Source organism: Giraffa tippelskirchi, chromosome 12 (assembly GCF_054371585.1).
Source record: "Giraffa tippelskirchi isolate mGirTip1 chromosome 12, T2T-mGirTip1v1.2.pri, whole genome shotgun sequence".
Classification (NCBI taxonomy): domain Eukaryota; kingdom Metazoa; phylum Chordata; class Mammalia; order Artiodactyla; family Giraffidae; genus Giraffa; species Giraffa tippelskirchi.
In genome coordinates, this window is record NC_137286.1 from 19,465,204 (window position 1) to 19,488,899 (window position 23,696).

Genomic DNA, 23,696 nt, shown 5'->3' on the forward strand with positions numbered 1-23,696 from the left:
CTGTACAGACTTTTACAGAGGAGAACTTTCTCAACATGAATAAAAGGTAAAGATGGTCATAAAAGATAAACTTAACTACATAACGCTTATTTTAAAGTTTTTCAAATAAAAAATAACAAAAATAAAATTTAAAAACAACCAAGTAACTAGAAAGAAATATTTATATATACCAAAGGGTTAATAACTGTAATATGCAAAAAGCTCTTAGAAGTCAATAAGAAAAATAGGTCCCCTCCCCCAAAAAATAGAATCAGCAAGTAATTTACAAAAGAATCAGCCCATATACATATATATGGAAAAAAGGCCAATTTTATTTAATCTTTAAAACTCTATTTTATTAAATAGTAATTACTGGGTTTCCCTGAAAAATTAAGGCTTCATCAGCATATTCCCTAGCACACAAAAAACCAGCCCTTCTTCACATATGTTAGTAAAATAAGACAATTTTGACAGATTAAAAATAAATAAGAATTGAAGAATAAAACTTGGATTTGGTGACTGGCTGATCTTTAGTGAGTAACTAAGGAGACTGCATACATAGCAAGCAGTCTTATAAGGTTAAAGAAGGAATGTGTTAGAACATGGAGTCAGTGCATACAGTATAGTTTATTTCAAGAATTCTGATGACCAAAAAGGAGTTAGATTAAAGCAGCTATAAAGAGTAAGACAATCTAGATGAAATATTTTCAGTATACAGAATGTCACTTTTGACTATATTGATAACATAGCAAAATTAACACAGGATGTATTGATACCAGCCACCTCCTGAATCTACTAAGATGACAGTAAAGAGGTTTAAGGGGGAAAAAAAGCATAAACCCACAAGGAGAAAGACAAAATGTGATGAAGAAAAAGATAGTTACAGAAGTGGAAAGTGATGGAAGCATAGTAAAAGACCAGGCAATTGAAATCTAAGGCAGAAGATGGTAGAGTCTAAAAGCAGTGGTGACTTGATACAAACCAGGAAGGCTCATGATTTGGAGGTACAAGTACTAGTTTATAAGTGGAATGAAAAGAGAAGGACTGCTCACAAGTCTGTATGAAAACCAGTTAGAGAAAACCCCATGTTCTCCCCACACATACATATACAAACATTCTAATTCTCAGTCCATCCCTCTCTCCCTTTGTCTTTTACATGCAAGAACACATGCATGTGCACACCCACTTACACAGACACACACACATCTGGCAAAAGCCTGGAGGGTTATTCTCTGGAGAGCTAGAATCTGAAACTCTGGGACACCTGACCCAGGTAAAGGTGTGAGTAATAAGTTGTAAACATAAAAGCATTAAGTGAAAACCAACTTACTGAATAGTGAGATACCAGCCCTCCTTACCTCACTAAGCTGCTTACCTCAACCTCCCAAACAGGAACTGTGGAGGATTCATCCCTGTGGAAAATGGTCTTTGAATACCAACAACTGGACACCCTCCAACGAAACACCCTAGCCAGATTACTATGTAGAAAGGCCCACAAGAACCACACACAGGGCTTCCAACTAGATTTGGAGAGTAAACAGACACCCATGTTAAGTAAACAGACACCCATGAATCACCAAACATCTGAAAAAAGACCCTCTTAGACAAAAGACATAGACTAAAACAGAAAACAAAGGAACTCAAAGGAAACAAGGCAACTCAGGGGAAAAAAAAACATCAAAAAAGAGTGGGGGGAAAAAAACATGACATCCTCAGCAAAGTAAGATATTGCATCCAAAGCAAAACAACAAAGAATTCTCACAAGTAAAAAATATCAGAGAATAAGTGAACAAAAGTTTCATAGTCATAAAGAAACCAAAAAAGACATTTTCAAATAATTTCATACATCATACAAAATACACCCCAAAATGAATGAAATAATTCAAGTAAATTTCCCAGAACTGAATCAAGAGCAAGAGTTTCCAGACAGACTGTATCCAATAAATATATGGAAAAAGACCCACACTAAGCCGTATCATTGTGAAATTTCAGAGAACTGGAAATAATGAAAGATACTAAAATTTTGCACAGGGGAAAAGAGTAGGTCACAAAAAAGGTTCAGTAATCCAAGCAGCACTTGACTTCTTACAAGTAAGTCTGGAAAATGAAGACAATAGAGCAATAATGTCAAAGTTTCAAGAAAAAAAAAATGCAACCCAGAAGATATCCAACCAAAATGTTAACAGTATGAGAGAAGAAGACATTCTAAATCATGAAACTTCTTAAAAAGTTTCCTCCTATACTTTTTCTCAGGAAGATAACCAAGGGAATTTACCACGTAAAGCACACACAGGACATAGGAAATAGAAGATCCAACACAGAAGAAGACAAGTCAAAGGATAGGGGTGAAGTGAAATCTCAGAACGGCAGAAATATAACAGACCTACAGAACAAGTTCCTACTGAACTAGGAGGATGGAAGACCCCAGCAAGTACTGCTTCAAGGAAAAAAAATGAAATTAGTAGATTAACCAAAGCCTTTGCACACATAAACAGAATACTTACATAATCTCTAAAAGAGACCTTTATGATTGAAATACAGATAAATTACGGATAGGTATAAAAGAAACAAGACAGTTATTAACTCTATGGCAAATAAAAAGTTGAGTGAAACAGAATATGTAATCAGAGCACACCATGTGGCTTAGCTGTGAACAATGTTTAGAAAATTATAAATAATGTTATCATTAAAAAAATTTCCCACTGAAACATTCTAACTGTATTGGGAGACTAGTAGGAGAGGAAATATGTTTGGGTATGTGGCAGTGTCTACATATGTGAGGAGGAAGAAGATAAAAGTTAAATCCTTACCATATCTGCCACCATAACTGCTTCTGTCTTTAGGCCCCTAGTTGTAATAACTCTCGTGGTATTCTCTGCTCTCCTACAATCTGGCTTTGAAGATTTGTGCTAAATGCTATTTGCTATTATTATCAAAATGGTGAGTGTCCAGGCTTACTTTCACTCCTGGGGGAAGAAGGTTCCAGGAATACAGACCTTTGTATGCTATACAAAAGAGACACCATAGGGTACAGAGGAGATTACCCTGCTGTTGTGTCTCCAGAAATAGCCTACTTTTGCCCCTAGCATGAGTCAGTCATGAGTATGCCTGGAACATTTATAATTATATACTCACAAGTTGAGGAGTCCCTTTACAGTACACACCTGTTTCTGGCTTTCCTGAAGTTGAGAATTTTCACTCAAAGCATCTTTTATAGCTATCTTAAGTCGCTCTTCATTCATCTGAAATATTTTGAAGGTTGTTTTGGCCTAAGTAAAATACAACATAGTGAGATTACAAGAAGCAGTTTAATGGCCCTTTTTTATACACACTCCTTGAAACTTGGGATTAAAGTTAAAAACGTGCCAATATTAATAGGAGAAGCAGCATGCTATAGCAGAAAAAAGGCTGGCTTAAGCTCACGGTCTAGTCCCTCACAGTCTAGTTGCTCTGCCACTAACTTGCCACATGACTTTGGACAAATGATTTAACCTCTCGTAATGGTCTATGTACTACCTGTCAAATTTCATTAACTTTCCATTGTCTCTCTTCCTAGAACTTAAAATCCCCAAGAGCCTTTCTGTTCATTTTGTCTACTAATATTAAGTGCCAATCACCTTCAACAGTGAACAGTACATACAGCTATGGCTCAATAAATACTATTCAATGAAAAAAAATGAACTTTCCTCAGATACTCTGTATTTTACAACTGTATCTAGGGCTTCCCCGGTGGCTCAGCAGTAAAGAATCTGCCTGCCAATGCAAGAGACACAGGGTCAATCCCTGATCCAGGAAAATTCCACATGCCAAGGAGCAACTAAGCCCGTTTACACTAGAGCCCAAGAGCCACAACTACTGAGTCCATGTACCACAACTACTGAACCTCGTACACCTAGAGCCTGTGCTCTGCAGCAAGAGAAGTCACTGCACTGACAGGCCTTTGCATAGCTACTAGAGAGTTAGCCCCCACTGTCCACAACCAGAGAGAAAGCCCGCACAGCAACAAAGACACAGCACAGCCAAAAATAAATAAATTTTTTTAAAAACCTAATCTAAATTCTAATATTTAATCCTTAAATCATAAAAGTAATAGCAAAAGGTAAATGATTTTTAAAGCAATAGACCTATTAAAATAATTCAACTTACTTCAGCTACTTGTGATTTGAGGTACTTGGATTCATCTTCTAGGGACTGGATCCTTTTTGAAATGTCCAACATCTAAAAAGACAGTATCAATCAACAAGTATTTACTGAACTCCTCCAGTTTTCAAGATGCCATTTCAATCAAGTATATTATTAACCTAACACTTTTGCTCCAAAAGTGAGGATTCAAATTAAGAAAACTTCACAGCTATATGCTTAAAGGGATTTTATATGAAAGTTATATAACAACAATATTTCAACTCATCTTTAATATTTCTTAACATTTAAGTTATATATAAGAAGGCCACTAGCATTATATCTTACTAAATAATCTCATACACCTTAAGATCATCCTGAAGATAGATTTTAAAATAAAGACAAATAAAGGGAAGTTTAAGTTCCTAAAACACTTTCTGAGTAATAAAAAAACAAAACTACTATGCATGTGATTATTCAATTTAAATGATTTATGTGAGCTATTCCATAGTGCAAATAAAAAATTCCTATAAGAATATGCAAGAAATGTAACATAATAATGTTAACTTCTAATAAGTGAAAAGAGCTAGAGGATCCATAAAATTTTATTCTCCACTTTATAGCCTTCTGTATTCTTTGGACTTTTTTTTACAGTGCATGTAATACTTTAACCGATACCATATAATTTTTTTTTAACTCAATAACTTTCTTCTTCCTACAGTCTCCTCAAACACAAAAGTCCTACCAACTCATCTTGCTTCGAATGTTTAGATTTCTCTTCCTTTAACTCTTTTTCTAGAATGAGTATTTCATCCTCAAGTTCAGATTTGGACCCAGTCAGCTTTTCATAGAATGCCTGAAAGGAATAAAACTTTATAAGACAGTCATAGGAATATTTGGTCAAGATAAATCAAATGAATATAATCAAATACACACACTATAAGTTAAATAAGTCTAGTTTATATATTTGTTCATTTTTATAACACGAAATAACAGCAATACTAGCAGGTGTTAGCAAACTTTTTCTATAAGGAGATAGTAAATATTTTAGGCTTGAAAGCCATGCATTTTCTGTACCAGCTAAAGTCATATACATATGTAGTGAGAAAGCAAAGACAATACATAAATGAATGAGCATGGCTGTGTTTCAATAAAATTTTATTTACAATAACAGGTGGAGAGCTCAGAGCCTAGTTTGCCAAATTCTGCTCTAAAGCATTATAAAAGCAGCAATGAGAAAAAATCCAATCTCATATAATTAAATACATAAAATCAAAAATAAACTCAAAAGACAATCAAGATAATATTCTACACTGAATTAAGACATATTTTCTGTGGCCTTTTTAATTTAAAATGATTAGTTATTGGATTATCCAATTGGAATTTAAATACTGCAATAAACATACCTCTGATATTTGTGATCCTTCAATAAACTTGTTAAAAGAAAAATAAACCAAAAGAATCAAAGAACTTAATGCAGGCCAAAATAAAACTAGAATAAGTACATACTATATCATACTGGTTAAAAAGCATATTTATATATATTCATATAAATATATATGCATATATTTCCCCAAATTTGACTCTCTGATGATATGAGTTCTCTGACTTGAATCAAAATTACCCTGATATCTGACTTTATCTACAGATTCAAACAGCAATTTTTGTAACTGTAGCACATTATAGTTTATATTCAACTATGTTTACCAATCTTGAAAGTAAACACTGTATGTTTCAAAAAACTATTAAAATTAGAGAAAAACTTCCAAAATATTCATTTTAAAGTAAAAATTCAATGCCTAAGAATAAATTGGTGTGCTTTATTTTATCCACAACATTGCAAAGCTTAAGTAAATGTATTTGCACTTCAGTTTTTGTTCTTTTGTCAGCATGCTAAATTCCTTGTGAAATTCTATTTTATTCAATCTAATAAATTACTACCAGAACAGTAGTTAAAACAGAGGGTCAACAAATAAAATATAATAATTTCAACAAGTTTTTGAGAATATTAATAGGTAACACGAAGAAAGAAAAGGTTAAGAATTCAATTTTATTTGGAATTCAATTTATGACTCCCTTTGGACTCTACTAGGAAATTCTGATCCATATGCTTTGATGATTATAAACATCAGTGACAGAGAACTGCCAAGCTAAACTGAACACATATACCAAAGGTACAAAGTTCCTCGTTTTCTACTTTAACATTAGTATGTTTTTTACAACACTTCCATCTCTAAACAGTAGCAGGACACTCCTATTACAAACCCTTATCTGTCATATCTTAGCTAAATGACAGATGATGACACTTCCCTTCCTTACTATTAGCCAAATCAAACCTGGCTCAGGAGAGCCCACTCTGTATTTCTTCCAAACTCCACATTCAGTGGCATCATTTGGCACCCTGAAATCGGTCATGGTAGGACTATTTACACAACAGAACTCAGCAGGTGTTGCAAACAAAGGCTCATACTTTTTAGATACCAGCACATCACTGTGTGTAACATTCTAGTCAGCTCCTAATCCTTTGATGAGGTAAAGGCAAGAACTGCCTCAACTTACATAATTTACTATTTCAAATTATTCCTAAAATTGTGAAAATGAATTCTATTTTTCCTTCCTAGAGCAATCTGAGCCAAACAAGGAATGATTACCTTAATACATTTCCCAGGAATGAAGAACTAAGAGCGTCCATATAACTCTAGATGACAGTGAACCGAATATGCTTCACTCAAAACAAGTCATCAACAAAAGCTCAAAATTTTTAAATCCCTTATGCTATTTACTAACATTCTATTTCCTATATTTAACTTAAATTTCTCTAAGTTTTAATATCTATGAAATGTGAGTTTTGAGAAGATACATGACTTTTAAAGTTTATATCATTTAGTAAGAACCTTTCCTTTAACTTTTGTAAGTATCTATTTGTTCTTACCTCCAAACTTTGTGCTTCTGTTGACTCCTTCTCAAAGTTGGCATCCTTTAAAGATGACTCTAAGCCTTCATACTGAAAGAAACCAACACTGTAAGTAAAAGTACTATAAATTTTATTCCAAACTATACCTGCCCTCTGACCCACCATTTCCATGAGAAGCAACAGTAAAACCTCACTGCAGAAAGACAGCATCATCCACAGCTTCAAATTTACCACGATAATTTTTATTATACTATTATTGATACTCAACATGGAAAAATCTGCCATTCAAGAAAACAAGATCTGAGTGAGAATCAAGAGAAAAAATGAACAAGAGAAAAAGACAATCTTAGAGGGTTCAGGTAACAGAGTTCTCCTTCAGACAACAAAATAAGTAAGCTTAACATATAAGAGGAACTAAGGACAATCACTGACCCAAAGAAAAGGAACTGCAAAAAGAGCCACACAACCTTTAGAACCGAAAGAGGCAATAGATGAAACTGAGAAGGTTTAAAAGGTTATTAGGCATAGGTGAAGACAATCAGTAAGACGGAAGCTAGATCAGAAGAAAACATCCAGACTGAAGTGTGAACAAAAAGATAAGAAATCCAGAAAAGAACATAAGAGATATGTGGGACATAGTAAAAAGCTAAGATACAAGTATGTGGAATCCCAGCAAGAGAAGAAAAAAAGCAAAAACAATATTTGAAAAGGTTATGATCAAGAGAATTCCAAAACAAATAAGACATTAAGCCACAGATTCTGGAACATCTTGAAGCCCAGGGATGAATAACAGAAGACACCACATCCATACAATTAGCAACACTGCTGAAAATCAAAGAAAAAGAGAAAATCATAAAAATAGGCACATAGTTTCTTATAAAGTTATACACTTCCTGCCATATGACCCACCAATTCTAATACTAAGGTATTTACAGAAGAGAAATAAAAACATATACCCACACACAAAAAAAGGTAGAATGATCATAGCAACTTTATTCATAATAGCCAAAAGATGGAAATAACCACATTAAGAGGTAAATGGACAAAAGAAAATGTGGTATGTTGATATAATGCAAATTTACTTTCAAGTTAAAAAGAAAAACAAAAAAACCACTATATGCAACAACATAGTGAATATCAAAAATACAATGCTACCTGAAAAAAAGCCAGACACAAAAAAGTACGATTTCATTTAGAGAAACTCTAAAATAGACAAAAACTAATAAACAGTGGTTGCTGGCAGGGGTATGGGACTGAATGAAAATGAGGACAAGGGAAATACAAAGGTGACAGAAATGTTTTATATATTAATGAGGGAGGTAGATTCCTGGGTGAATACACCTGTGAAAATTTACAGAACTGCATATTTAAGAATGTCCATTTAACTATTGAAAACTATACTTCAAGTTTTTAAATTGAAAGAGAAAAATAATACAAAAAAAGACATAACACCAAATTTCAATAAAACTTATAGCTGACTTTGACCCACAAACAACATGCCAAGAAAAAAAAAGTGAAATGAGGTGTCCTCAAAGTGCTTAAAGAAAATAACTGCCAACTCAGACTTCTATACAGAACATTATACAAAACGGAGAAATAAAGACATGGTCAGACAAAAACTAAGAGTTATCGACAGTATATTACAGAAAAAAAAGAACAGGAGGTCCTTCTATTCTTTAAGAGGAAGAAAAATCACCTCAGATGGAAGCTGGAAAGGAAGGGAGGAATAAAAAGTAATGGAAAGAATAAATGTGTGGATAAATCCAAATGAATCTTGACTGTCTCAAAGAATAATAAAATTATTTGTGGGTTTATATAAATATAAAGGCAAAACATAATGCAATGGCATATAAATAAAAGGGGGCAAGTGGAATTAAAGCATTCTAAGATCTCTGCACTATCCATTAAGCAGTATTATAATAACATGAATTTATATTAGAACTCAATAAATTAAAAATATATGCTACAATCTCAAAGGTAACCATTAAAAAAATAGAATCCATAACTAACAAACCCACTGAGGTAGAAAATATTGAATTAGTTAAAAACTGTTTCAATCCTAAAGTAAAAAAAGAGAAGAGAAAAAGGCATGTGGGACAGATGGGTCAAATAGAAAATAGTTAAGATGGTAGATTTGACCCCTAATAAACTAGGAATTATATTAAATGCAAATGAACTAAATAGTTTAATTAAATAAAAAGATTTTTTAGACTGATTAAAAAAAAGAAAAACCTATCTGTATGATGTTCAAATCACTAGCTATGAGGGAAATGTACATTAAAACCTCACTGGACAACACTATAAATCAACCATACTTCAATAAAATTTAAAAAAACAAATACCTCATTGAGACAACATTTCACATCTGTTAGGATGGCTATAATCAAAAAGATATAATAACAAGTGCTGGGAAAGATGTGGAGAAAATGGAACACTCACAAGCTGCTGGTGGAAATATAAACTGGCACGGCCACTGTGAAACACAATATGGCAGTTCTTCAAAAAGTTAAATATAGATCGAACAATTCTACTCCTAGGTATATACCCCAAATAATTTAAAACGTATATTCGCACAAAAATTTGAACAAGAATGTCCATAGCAGCATCACTTATAACAGCCAAAAAGTACAATAACCCAAAGGACCATCAACTGAAAAATGAATATGTCAATTGTGGTAAGGAATATTATTTGGCAAAAAAAAGATATATATAGTATTGATATTTGCTACAACATGGATGAATCTTGAAAACATTATGCTAGGTTTAATAAGCTAGTCACAATGAAGCACACGTTATATCATTCCATTTACATGAAATGGAATCCAGAGTAGGCAAGTTTATAGAAATAGAAAGTAGGTCAGTTGTCTAAGGCTTGGGAATAGGGGAGATTGGGTGAAGCGTGACAGCTAAGAGGTGCAGGGCTCCTTTAGGGTGTAAAAAATATGTTCAAAAACATTTTGTTTTTGTTTTGTTTAGTAAATATACTAAAAGTATACTAAATATACTTAAGTATACTAAAAGTATACTAAAATATACTAGTTATATAAATATTCATTTGTATAATTTAAATGGGTGAACAGTATAGTATGTGAATTATATCCCATAGAGCTGTTAGAAAAACTACTTATAATAGTTTCAAAACCCTCAGATACCAGGGAATAAATCTAAGAAAAGATGTGCAAGACCTCAACACAAAAGTATATAAACAACACTGAAAATTTTAAAAAGACATAATTAGAGGGATATACCATGGTCCATCGATAAATAACATTGTAAAAATGTAAATTCTCTCCAAATTAATCTAAATATTCAATGTAATCCCAAATTCCTAGCAGGCTATATGCATGTGTGCATGTGTAAACTGATGAAGTGATTGAAAATTTATATGAAAAGACACAATCTTGAAAAACAAGTCTGGAGATTTACACTGTCAGATACCAAGACGAGCTAGGTAGATTTTAAAAAGCATGGTATTGGTGCAAAGATATATACATATATATGTGTGTATATATATAAAATAGACCAACAGAACAGAAAATATTATAAAAACAGACTCAGATATACACAGTCACAAGATTTAAGACAATAACACTATAGAACAAAGGGGATGGCCTTTTAATAAATGGTACTGGTAAATTCAACAGCCATATGAAAAACATGGAATACTAACCACCAAATCATACATCACAGACTCAATTCTAGATGGATTAAAGACTGATTAATTTGGGGCTGAACTGAGTTTCCTCTCAACATGTGTTTGTTGAAGCCCAATACCTCAAAATGTGACTGTATTTGGAGACAGGCCTTTTAACGGGCATTAAGTTAAAATGAGCCCATTGGATTAAGATAGGCTCTAATCCAGTCTGACTGGTATCCTTATAAGAGAAGGAAATTTGGACACAGAGAAACCAGAAACACGCACGTGCACAGAGAAAAGACAATGTGAGAACAGACTAAGAGGCTGGCCGGTTATGTCAAAATGACAGGCCTCAGAACAAACCAAACCACTCACCACCTTGATCCTGGACTTCTAACCCCCAAAACTGTGAAAAATTTAATATCTAGTCTGTGGTATTGTGTTATAACAGTCCTATCAGACTAATAAAAAGACTAAATGAGAAAAGTAAAAAAATTAAGTTTCTAAAAGATAACACAGATGAATATCTTCATATTCTTGAGTAGACCCAAAAAAAAAAATTTTAGTAGGAAACAAACAGCAGTCATCATAAAGAAGAGATTGACAAATTAGATTGTTACAAATAAGAACTTCTGCTTTCCAAGACATCACTTGAAATATAAAGGCAAACCACAGAGTAGAAGAAGATATTTGTAATACATGTATCTGACACAGGACTTGTATCCAAAATATAGGAAAAATATATATCAAAAGGAAAAAGATAACTAAAGATTTTCAAAAGATAAAAGATAATTTTAAAAATGTGAAAAAAAATTAACTAGGCAACATGAAACAAAAAGGATATATCCAAATGGCCAATAAAACATCAAAGGGTGCTCAACTTCACTGGTCAGGGACACGAACACTGAAATCACAATGAGACATCACTATGCGCCGACCACAACGGTTACAATTTCGACTGGCAATATGAAAGCAACTGAACTCTCATACTTTGCAAACAAAGCATTAATAATCTTAAACTTACACAGAAATACCTGATCCTAGAGGATCCTAACATGAATGTCAACATTTTCAAAAATGTCTTACCTCCTTTTGAACAATGCTAAATTTTTCAAGCAGCTTACATTTTTCTTCAATCAGTGTAGCAAGCTCTACAGCAAGCTTTTTCTCTCTCCCTAAAAAAGAGTTAATGTTATCATGTTTTTGAGTTTATTTAATTACAAACAACAATGATGTGATCTAAAATAGAAAAAAGAGCTTACCCACATAAAGCCGGCTTCTAACCTGAAACAAATTTTTAACAAAAATTACATTAAAATATACATACATTCAGGCAAATATAACTTATTTAACTGCCACTAACAACTTAAAGTGTTTCTTATTACCTTTAGTATAAATGTAAGCTAGCCAAAAAGTATTCTATTTCCATTGAGAAAATAATAGTACATATTAAAGTCCCCCCATTGAAGATTCACATTATTTATTAGCATAATAAAGGCTCTGAAATAACTCTACCTTAAAGATACCTGTTTCATTTCATTTAGCCCACTGCTCCTCCAACATATTTGACCCCAAAACAAACTACTTAAAGAAGCTCCTATTATCATCTCCCCTAGTACTAATATCTAAATAACACAATTTGAAAAATGTTACCATGGGGCCATGGATCTGCTGACTATAAAGTAAAAAAAATTTTTTTCTTCTTTAACCTCTCTTTCAAACAATGAAGGGAAAATTTCAATTTGTAAGGGGGTAAGGCTTAGGACTAAAAAACGATGGGGACATGCCTGCTCCCCCTTCACTGCCCAAATGGCCACAAGGGCCAGAATAAACAAGTGCAGTACTGAGAAAAAACGCAATGGGGATTTAGATAATCTACAGAAGATATATAGGCATAAAATTAAATGAAACAAGATTTAAAAGTCAAGGTACAGTATAATTAGTTAGATGAGGAACAATTAGTGAACTGAAACAGATTCAGAAACTATCTCAAAAGTTAACAGTGAAGGAGGAGGTGGCAGAGGCGGCAGCGGCGGCGAATCTCTTATAAATGGCACCGAAGCAGGACCAGAAGCCTAAATTCCAGGAGGGTGAGAGAGGGCTGTGCTTTCGTGGGCCTCTTCTTTATGAAGCAAAGTGTGCAAAAGTTGCCATAAAGGATAAACAAGTGAAATACTTTATACATTACAGTGGCTGGAATAAATACTGGGATGAATGGGTTCCAGAAAGCAGAGCACTCAAGTACGTGGATACCTATATGCAAAAACAATGAGAACTTCAAAAAGCCAATCAGAAATAGTATGCAGAGGGGAAGACTCGAGGGGCTGCCCCTGGAAAGAAGACTGCTGGGCTGCAGCAGAAAAACGTTGAAGTGAAAACAAAAAAGAACAGAAGACACCTGGAAATGGAGATGGTGGCAGCACCAGTGAGACACCTCAGCCTCCTTGCAAGAGAAGGGCTCAAGCAGATCCTACTGCTGAAAATGAGGAAACATTCACGAGCAGAGTTGAAGTTAAAGATTCCTGAAGAACTGAAACCATGGCTTGTTGATGACTGGGGCTTAATTACCCAGCAAAAGCAGCTCTTTTATCTTCCTGCCAAGAAGAATGTGGATTCCATTCTAGAGGATTATGCAAATTACAAGAAATCTCGAGGAAACACAGATAATAAAGAGTATGCAGTCAATGAGGTTGTGGCTGGGATAAAGGAGTACTTCAATGTGATGCTGGCACTCAACTGCTCTACAAACTTGAGAGGTCGCAGTACGCTGAGATCCTTGCGGACCACCCTGATGCACCCATGTCCCAGGTGTACCAGACGCCACATCTCCTGAGACTGTACGAATTGGAGCAATGTTGGCCTATACACCTCTGGATGAGAAGAGCCTTGCATTATTACTGAATTATCTTCAAGATTTCCTAAAATACCTGGCAAAGAACTCTGCAATTTTGTTTAGTGCCAGCAATTATGAAGTGGCTGCCCCTGAGTACCATTGGAAAGCTGTGTGAGGTGCGTGCACACACCCACATTTGATCTCTATAAACAGCTTTTTGTTTCTTAGTCCTTCTCGTGTACAAACAATGTACTTTGGAAATGTTTGTGTATACCAAAATTGATGTCTGTTTTCTGTTTGATTTTAAACAGAGAAAATAAAAGGAGTTACATCTCCTTTTTTCTTTCCTTTTTTCGTTTCAAAGTTGCTGCCAGTGTATTCAGTTGTAGGGTGTTTAATTGCTTAGTTGACAAAGCTGCTTTTGAACACTGGTGGTTTCTATTCCTTTGACACTACGCACTTTTATAATATGTGTTAATGCTATATGACAGAATGCTCTGATTCCTAGTGCCAAAGGCTCGGTTATGACCAACCTAGACAGCATATTGAAAAGCAGAGACATTACTTTGTCAACAAAGGTCCGTCTAGTCAAGGCTATGGTTTTTCCAGTGGTCATGTATGGATGTGAGAGTTGGACTATAAAGAAAGCTCAGTGCTGAAGTGTTGATGCTTTTGAACTGTGGTGTTGGAGAAGACTCTTGAGAGTCCCTTGGACTGCAAGGAGATCCACCCAGTCCATCCTAAAGGAAATCAGTCCTGAATATTCATTGGTAGGACTGATGCTGAAGCTGAAACTCCAATACTCTGGCCACCCGATGGGAAGAGCTGACTCATTTGAAAAGATCCTGATGCTGGGAAAGATTGAAGGCAGGAGGAGAAGGGGACAACAGAGGATAAGATGGATGGATGGCATCACCGACTCAATGGACATGGGTTTGGGTGGACCCCAGGAGTTGGTGATGGACAGGGAGGCCTGGCTTACTGCGGTTTATGGGGTCTCAAAGAGTCGGACACAACTGAGTGACTGAACTGAACTGAACTGAAGACCTTCATCCATTTGTGCTCCCCCTTTTTTTATGGTGCTTAAAGTAAAGAGCCCATCCTTTGTGAGTCATCCATCCATGTTGTTCCTTAGGCATTTTATCTTTGCTCAGATTGCTGAAGAATGGTGGCTTGTTTCATGGTTTTTGTATTTGTGTCTAATGCACGTTTTAAAAGCAGAGACATTACTTTGCCAACAAAAGTCCGTCTAGTCAAGGCTATGGTTTTTCCAATGGTCATGTATGGATGTGAGAGTTGGACGGTGAAGAAAGCTGAGCGCCACAGAATTGATGCTTTTGAACTGTGGTGTTGGAGAAGACTCTTGAAAATCCCTTGGACTGCAAGGAGATCCAATCAATCCATCCTAAAAGAGATCAATCCTGGGTGTTCACTGGAGGGACTGATGTTGAAGCTGAAACTCCAATACTTTGGCCACCTCATGCGAAGAGTTGACTCATTGGAAAAGACCCTAATGCTGGGTAGGATTGGTGGCAGGAGGAGAAGGGGACGACAGAGGATGAGATGGTTGGATGGCATCACTGACTCGATGGACATGGGTTTGGGTGGACTCCGGGAGTTGGTGATGGACAGAGAGGCCTGGCGTGCTGCAATTCATGGGGTCGCAAAGAGTCGGACACGACTGAGCGACTGAACTGAGCTGAACTGAACATGATAGATGCAATGCATTATGTAGCTACAGTTTTCTGGAAAAGTTAATCTTTTAGAAATTGTTTTTCAGATCTTCAATAAATTTTTTCTTTAAATTTCAAAAAAAAAGTAACAGTAAACCATTAAAAAAAAATGGAAAAAAAATCGTTAAAGAGATAGGGAAGTGAGAAGAGCCAACATCTTAAACAGCAATAGTCCCAAAGAGAAAAAAAACATGTAAAATGCAGAAAAAACTTCTCAGAATTAAAAAATATAAAAGATTTCATATTTAAATATTTAAGATAATTCAAAGAAGAAATAAGAAAACAGTCAAGCCTAAACAAATTATATTGAAATAAGGATATCAAATTAAAAGCCTGTACAGAGAATAGATCACTTACAAATGAATAAGAATCACACTGACAAGAGACCTTTCAATAAGTAACATTAGATATAAAAAGACAAGGAAGTAAAGGATTTTAAAGTATTAACAGGATGAAACTTTAGACCCAGAATGCTTAGATCAAACAAATTGCTGTTCCAGCATAAGGACTTAATTCAAACATCCTCAAGCATACAAAAGTTTTGCCATACAAAGACCAATACTAAACACAATATAGAAAGAAGTATCCAAATATGAGAAGAATTAAATCCAGGAGACCCTACAAGAGATATGTCAATTATTGATGATCAAATATCTTGGTAATATTTACTGCTGTCTTCAGGGATGGAGAAGGAGTGGAGAGGAAAGTAAAAAAGAAAAGAGAAATATTTTTAGAACTAAAATTCTAGATTATACCAATATGAAAGTAGTTTGAAAAGTGAAAGAGACCAAGGGATGTGAGAGTATGCTAAATAAGGTTCTTGTCTTCTCACTAGGAAAATTTACTTTATGAATGTAGAAAGAACTGAAAAGAAATATATAAAAAGTGGAACAAATTAATAAAATATGCTAGGAGAAAGTGGTCCAAATACATCAGTAGTCAATAATCATAATATATGTAGATACAGTAAACTCAGTGAAAACACAGAGATTTTTGGATTAAATATAAAAAAAAATTCATACAGAACTGAATCACTTTGCTGTATGCGTGAAACTAACACAACACAGTAAATCAACTATACGCCAATTAAATAAAAAGAGAAATTCGTAGAGTACATACATTAAGTAAAAGACCACAGAAAGACTGGAAAATATAAGGATGCAAAAAGATACAATAAATATTACCAAAAAGAAAACTGGTCTAACTGTATTGACATCAGATAAGAAACTTTAAGACAAAAGCATCAGTAGAGTTATAGAGGGTCACTACTGACTAAACAGTTAACCCACCAAGAAGAGATATAGCAATTCTAAACATATATCCACCTAACACAATATTCTCAAAATTTGTAAAGAAAGAATTGAAAAAACTATAGAAAGTAACTGATAAATCCATCATGACAGTGGAATTCAGCCGACTTCTATTCTTGATAGATGAAGGAAACAACAGCAAACAAGAGCAACAACAGGTAATACACGAGCCCTACAAATTAGTCAGGGAGCAAGACTGACCTAGTGATGGACGAATACGGAACGATACACGGGTATCTGTTTTCAACAATCCTCAGTGGAATACACAAAGAGCACAGAAAAGGTCTGCGTCCACGTGGTACTCTCATATGTAGCATGGCAGACAAATGGGAAAAGGAAAGACTATTCAATAAACAAAGTTGGGAAAAAGGTTATTTGGGGGGTAGGGTGAGGAGGATGGGGAATTACAGACTTGCTACCCTACACCAACGGGAAAATTAACTCAAAATGGATTGAGCACTTCTGTGCTAAATGGAAATCGTTTTAATTAAGAATTTCTACTCATCAGAAAACACCTTAAGAACAATGAAAAGATGTTTCATACTGGGACATCTGTAATAGATATAATCAACAAGGATATCATCAAGAATACATAAGGAGGGGATGGGAGGAAGGCTCAAGAGGGAGGAGATATATGTATACTTATAGCTGATTCACTTTGCTATACAGCAGAAACCATCACAACAGTGTAAAGCAATTAAACTCCAATTTAAAACTATTTTTTAAAGAATACATAAGAAATTCCTACAAATAAAAAGGAAAAGAACAAACTACTGAAAAGAAAAAGGGGCATAAGACACAAACAAAATATTTCCCTGAAGAACAAATACATATGGCCAGTAAATATAAAGTTTTCAATCTCCTTAGTGATCAAAGAATACATCAGAACCATGGTAAGATACCATTCAAATGGCAAAAATAAAGAATTTCAACAATAATAACTGTTGGAGAGGACAGAGATCAAATGGATCTCTAGGACCTCTTATATATTGCTGTTGGGAATATAAACTGGTACAGACAACTGGAAAAGAATTTAGCATTACCTTTTAAAAGTAGAACCTCCAGCATGCACTAAGCCAAGTAAATCTCAGACCCAGTATATTCCCAAGAGAAATTTACAAATACACAACAGGAGACAAGTATAAGAATTTACACAGCAGCATGATTTGTAATAGAAAAAACCTGGAAACAACTCAAAGGCCCAAGACCATAAAAAATATAAATTAACTGTAGTATATTCTCATGATGTAATATTAAAACAATCAAAATGAGCCAAAAATACAGATGAATCTTAGCAATATAGGATGGAATAAAAAAGTTCCAGAACATTATATTTGGCATGAAACTAAGCAAAATTACTATACTTCTGAAAGATATATGTATTTAATACATATGACCAAAAATAAATTTTTTTTGAGGCACTGGAATATCAACACAGGATCTTGAACAGGATTACCTCTACTTCAGGGAGGCAGGGGGATGAAATGAGGAGGATCATCTAAATATAACTGACGGTCAACGTCTTTGATTCCAGGTGGGTGGTATATTCACAGATGTTTAGTAGACTATTAAAAATAAACACCACTCCAAATAAGAAATAAGAAATAAAGGCAGGGTTTTAGTATTAATATGGAATACTCGTATAAAGAAATTTTTTAAAATTTCAGCACTTTGAAAAATTCCTCTAGGGATTTCCCTGGCAGTCCAGTGGTTAAGACTCCACGCTTCCACTGCAGGGAGGCATAGGTTCTATCCCTGGTCAGGGAACTAAGATCCCGCATGCTGCATGGGGTGGCCAAAAAATGAAAGAAAAAAAAAATTCCTTAAAATCCATATTCAGTTTCTAGTAGCCACAGATTAACATGAGTAGCCCACAAAATGATAACCTGTTTCCTTGAAACAAAAGATACGTTTTTCATATTACTTATTCAACATGAAGACTGAGTGAACATTCTCTTAGTATACCTAGCGTTGGTTACTTACCGACCGAAAACTTCTCCACAAAAACAAGAGAACAGCAAAAAATCCAACAATAGTTGCGCATATCACCAACTCCCATGGAAAACCATACAAGTTGGATTGTCTCATATCTGCAGGCAATGCTGCCACAGCCTTCAAGACAAAGAAAATTAATTTGTTAAAAAGTTTTGATTACCAGACACCAGATCTACAGCACCTTTATCTTGGTGTTCCCAGCCCCTAGAACTATGATGAAATGTTTAAGTCACTCAGCCTATAGTATTTTTGTTATAGCAGCCCTGTCAGACTAAGAGATAAACATAAGTACAAGTTTACATGTAAACACTACTAAAATCCATTTCATAAAATGGCCTGTTATTAACCACTATCACCAAGTGATGAAGGAAAACAGTATGGTGAAATGTAATGATTTTCAAACCAGAGTTCTACAGAGATGCCTGAAAGTGAGAGCAAGAGAGAAGACCAAAGAAAGAAGCTGAATCAGATGCTCTTATCCTGATTCAATCAGTTTAGGTTTTTTCCGTAGAGTATATTGGCTTCCATATAAGATTTACCTAGGGGTGGAGAAGGAAATGGCAACCCACTCCAGTGTTCTTGCCTGGAGAATCCCAGGGACGGCGGAGCCTCGTGGGCAGCCGTCTATGGGGTCGCACAGAGTTGGACACGACTGAGGTGACTTAGCAGCAGCAGGGAGAGATTTACAGTGTGCATGGCTACAAGTCTGGAGTGCCCATCAAAGTGCCTAGGGAGTTGGAGGCGCTGGAAGGGAGGACATTCATGTATATTATAGACATCTGATTATTTGGATTTTTTTTTCAACAAGTATACTTCACTTTTAGTTTAAAGGAAAGAAAAGACTTAATGCTTTGACATCAGGGTGACTTGGGTTCAGTATAAGTGAGATATAAGGAGGGCCTGAGTTTAAGCAGAATGGAGAGAGATGGGGAAAAGAAAATAAGTGCTACTTTTCTGAGAAGACGGTCTGTTAATTAAAATATTTCAAAGTTAAAAAATGAGCCTGCACAAAATTCTGTAAAGCAATTACCCTTCAATTAAAAATTTTTTTACAAATGAGAAAAAAAAAAAAAAAAGATTTACCTAGGGGGTAAAAAAATGGATCTGCTGCTTTGTTAAAAGTTTAAAAACTACTGATGAAACCTTGGCTTTAGAATCTGAATCCCTCTACCATACCTCTATTGCTTCCTTCTCTTATCTGTAATGGGAATAATGCTGTTTGAACATGGAAAACAGGTGCTCCATACAGGTAACTGTTTCTATTACTCCTCTTCCAAAGACTGTGATACTGTAACCATGGCCTTTCCACATTACTTCTTACCCTAGCAAGTCTTCAGCACAAGACAGCTGAAGGCTCTTGCAGCTGCTTCTGTATTTTACCTTTCTCTGGGTCAATTCATCAAGAGATGGAAATACCAGACCACCTGACCTGCCTCCTGAGAAATCTGTATGCAGGTCAAGAAGCAACAGTTAGAACTGGACATGGAACAACAGACTGGTTTCAAAGTGGGAAAGGAGTACGTCAAGGCTGTATGTTGTCACCCTGCTTATTTAACTTATATGCAGAGTACATCATGAGAATGCTGGGCTGGAAGAAACACAAGCTGGAATCAAGATTGCTGGGAGAAATATCAATAATCTCAGATATGCAGATGACACCAACCTTATGGCAAAAAGCAAAGAACTAAAGAGCCTCTTGATGAAAGTGAAAGAGGAGAGTGAAAAAGTTGGCTTAAAGCTCAACATTCAGAAAACTAAGATTATGGAATACAGTCTCATCACTTCATGGCAAATAGATGGGGAAACAATGGAAACAGCGAGAGACTTCACTTGGGGGGGCTCCAAAATCACTGCAGATGGTGACTGCAGCCATGAAATTAAAAGACACTTGCTCCTTGGAAGAAAACCTATGACCAACCCAGACAGTATATTAAAAAGCAGAGACACTATTTTGTCAACAAAGGTCCGTCTAGTCAAAGCTATGGTTTTTCCAGTAGTCATGTATGGATGTGAGAGCTGGACTATAAAGAAAGCTGAGAGCCGAAAAATTGATGCTTTTAAACTGTGGTGTTGGAGAAGACTCTTGAGAGTCCCTTGGACTACATGGAGATCCACCCAGTCCATCCTAAAGGAAACCAGTCCTGAATATTCATTGGAAGGACTGATGCTGAAGCTGAAACTCAAATACTCTGGCCACATGATGCAAAGAACTGACTCATTTGAAAAGACCCTGATGCTGGGAAAGATTGAGGGTCGGAGGAGAAGGGGACGACAGAGGATGAGATGGTTGGATGGCAACACCGACTCGATGGACATGAGTCTAAGCAAGTTCTGGGAGTTGGTGATGGGCAGGGAAGCATGGTGTGCTGCAGTCCATGGAGTTGCAAAGAGCTGGACACGACTGAGTGACTGGACTGAACTGAAGGGATGAAGTGAACCGAGAATTGGTACTGATTACTAATAAGGACAGGGTTTCTTTTTAGAATGATAAAAGTATTCCAAAATTGTGGTGATGGCTGCACAACACAGAGAACATATGCCCAAAAAATCACTGAATTCAGCATCAAAAATGGGTAAATTTTATGTTATCTGATTATATCTCAATAAATTATTTTTTTAATGCAAAAAATTAAAAAGGAGAGCAGTGTTGTGCAATCTGAGGCCCCAGGCTAGTTTTGTGAGAATAGTGCATTTAGTCAAAAAAAAAAAAAAAAAAAAATCATCCAGGTGAAGATACTGTTCACAGAGCAGAATAACTTGCACAAAATTTGGCTACCCCTCTCCATGTCTCTCTCCACTGACAGTCCCATAAAAACTAAGTTTTGATTATTGTTGGTTTTCATGAAGAAGGAAATGTATGCAACCTGAAATTATCTCTCATCCCACAAATCCTTCCATTTCTACATATACTATCTCTTTGAATGAAAAAACTGCCATAACCAGAAACCTGGGAGTCATTCTAGACTACTTTTCTCTCTCTGATCCTTTGTGTCCAATCAGTAAATTCCTACCCACTATAGCTCTTCGCTACTAAATATTTCCCATTCAGTACCTTCTTCTCTGCTTCCCAGGTGGCTCAGTGGTAAAGAATCCGCCTGCCAGTGCAGGAGATGCAGGTTCAATCCCTGGGTTGGGAAGATCCTCTGGAGAAGGAAATGGCAACCCACTCCAGTATTCTTACCTGGGAAATCCCATGGACAGAGGAGCCTCGCAGGTTATAGTCTCTGGGGTCGCGAAGAGTCGGACACGACTGAGCACAAACACACTCTCTTCTCTATCCCTCTGTGACAAATCTGTCACCTCTCCCTTACACTGTGCTCCTAGTTTCGTTATTCTTACATCTAACCTACATACTTCTATCAGGAAGATCTATTTAAGCCAAAACTCTAACTACTGAAATACTTTGAGGGCTCTCCAGCACCTACATCTCTTGGAACCTGCTTATATTTCCAACAAGCATCACTGCACACTGCTCCCTGAGCCCTCTTTACACTCCAGTAACACTGCTCCTAGCCTGATGTACACACCATACTGTTTTCATTGCTTCCTTAGCCTATTCACTCAGTCTGCAGAGGCTTTCATAATCACTCAAGAAAATGTCGTCTCTCCCACCCCTCAATTTCCTCAGCACTTCGTATGTATGCTTCAGTAAGCACTTTATCCATTTCTACCTTGTACTGTTTTTGTCTTCTCTCCCTTAACTGACAGTATGACAGCAGTGGCTCAGACTATGTTTTAGTCTATTTAGACTCTTCATATAACTATCATCTGTATTTACATTTATACATATGCAGACACTAGACACACTATGGTTGAGTAAGTGAATACCAAGGCAATAGAACTTTATAATTTACATAATAAGAAATCAAAAATTGTAACTGCCCCAATATTTAAAGGGGCGTTTGACATTTCTAACGCAAATAGTTTTTTTAAAAAAATACAGTGATATAAATGCCCCTAAACATGTCAACAAAGACACTTGTAAACAGTTACTAAGAAAAATCCCTGCAACCTGACTATAAACTGAACCTTAAAAAAATAAAAAGAAATTGTGAGCACTGGGAGCTCAATATCTCCAGATCTTGACGTTAACCCGACCGTTTACATTAACAAGACAGAAAGACGCGACGAACAGTCTCACTTATGGTAAAGCACCTCAAAAGAGCATTCTCTTTTAAAAGAAACCGCAGAATTAGAATCCCAATTCCCTGTCCAGGCTTAGATGTCCTTTCAAACAACACGAAGTTTCAGCACTTAAAAGGAACTAATTTCAGAGGATCAGTCCTCAAGTTTCTCACAGTCGTGGAAACCACGTGTCATCAAAATAAATAGCATAACCGAAAGGCTAATTCATTTTAGGAATCAGGAAACTCACCTTTCTAAAGTCCTGCTAAGCATAAGCAAATGCTCTCTTCACCTTCCTGATCTCCAGGTCCCCCTACACCACATCAAAACCCGCCCAAGCACCCTAGGAACCTAGCTACTCCCCTGGACACAGGCCGCAGCCCACCGACAGGTGAGAACTGGCTTCAGGACCTCCGGCCACTGCGGCTCAGACCCCAAAGCCAAAGTCTGCAGCTTCCTTCTCCAGGAGGCACCCGCGACCCCTGGGCCAAGTAACCCTGATCGCGCCTGGACTCACCCGGCGAAGCTTTGCCAGGACCAGCCCCAGGTACGGCTGAGGGGCACTCCCGAGCCCCTCCATCGCGCCAAGGCTGCTCCGGCAGTCGGAGCCGTATCCTCGGCCTGGCCGAGCCACAACAAATGAACAGAACACGCAGCGTTCGGTCCGGAACCCAAACCTGCACCGGGCAACCAGAGCAGACCACTGCGGAGCCGGGTACGGGGGGGGTGCTGGAGATGAATGGCGCCGTCGTGCCTCTAGCGTCCACGCTGACGACCCAGGGAGCTTTGCCACCCACCCCAGGTTACGCTTTGCGTCCCGAAGATCCGAAGGTTCAAACCCGCCCGCGCGAGTCTGCGATCCACACTTTCCTTGCCGCCCTACCCCGCGGTTTGGTTTCGGCCGGGCCGCCGCGGGGAGGCGGGGTCGCGGGGACTCCGTTAATTTCCCTTCCTTCTTCGCGCGAGGTTCGTAGACGTGTCCCTGTCTTTCTCTCTTAAAGGGGCCGGCCCTCTACCTAGAGAAGCTACCCATCCTTGGAAATCAAGGTGC

General features: G+C 36.6%; 1 protein-coding gene and 1 pseudogene across 31 annotated transcripts in view; one reads left to right on the top strand and one right to left on the bottom strand.

Annotated features, from left to right (window-relative positions):
• MIA2 (MIA SH3 domain ER export factor 2) overlaps positions 1 to 23,696 on the bottom strand; it is a 77,404-nt gene that overhangs the window by 29,664 nt on the left and 24,044 nt on the right. For 11 of the 31 annotated variants that reach the window (XM_081547779.1, XM_081547783.1, XM_081547798.1 and 8 more), the window contains 7 exons: positions 18,509 to 18,637; positions 11,912 to 11,933; positions 11,736 to 11,824; positions 7,031 to 7,102; positions 4,844 to 4,954; positions 4,126 to 4,197; positions 3,144 to 3,248 (listed from right to left, as the gene is read on the bottom strand). In XM_081547779.1, coding sequence (XP_081403905.1) covers positions 3,144 to 3,248; positions 4,126 to 4,197; positions 4,844 to 4,954; positions 7,031 to 7,102; positions 11,736 to 11,824; positions 11,912 to 11,933; positions 18,509 to 18,637 — 600 coding nt within the window. Of the gene's footprint in view, positions 1 to 3,143; positions 3,249 to 4,125; positions 4,198 to 4,843; positions 4,970 to 5,504; positions 5,532 to 7,030; positions 7,103 to 11,735; positions 11,825 to 11,911; positions 11,934 to 18,504; positions 18,638 to 21,572; positions 21,664 to 21,701; positions 23,330 to 23,696 lie in introns of those variants that run through there. The other 20 variants (XM_081547806.1, XM_081547807.1, XM_081547808.1 and 17 more) reach the window with 13 other exon arrangements.
• On the top strand, positions 8,531 to 13,657 carry LOC145528805 (mortality factor 4-like protein 1; annotated as a pseudogene).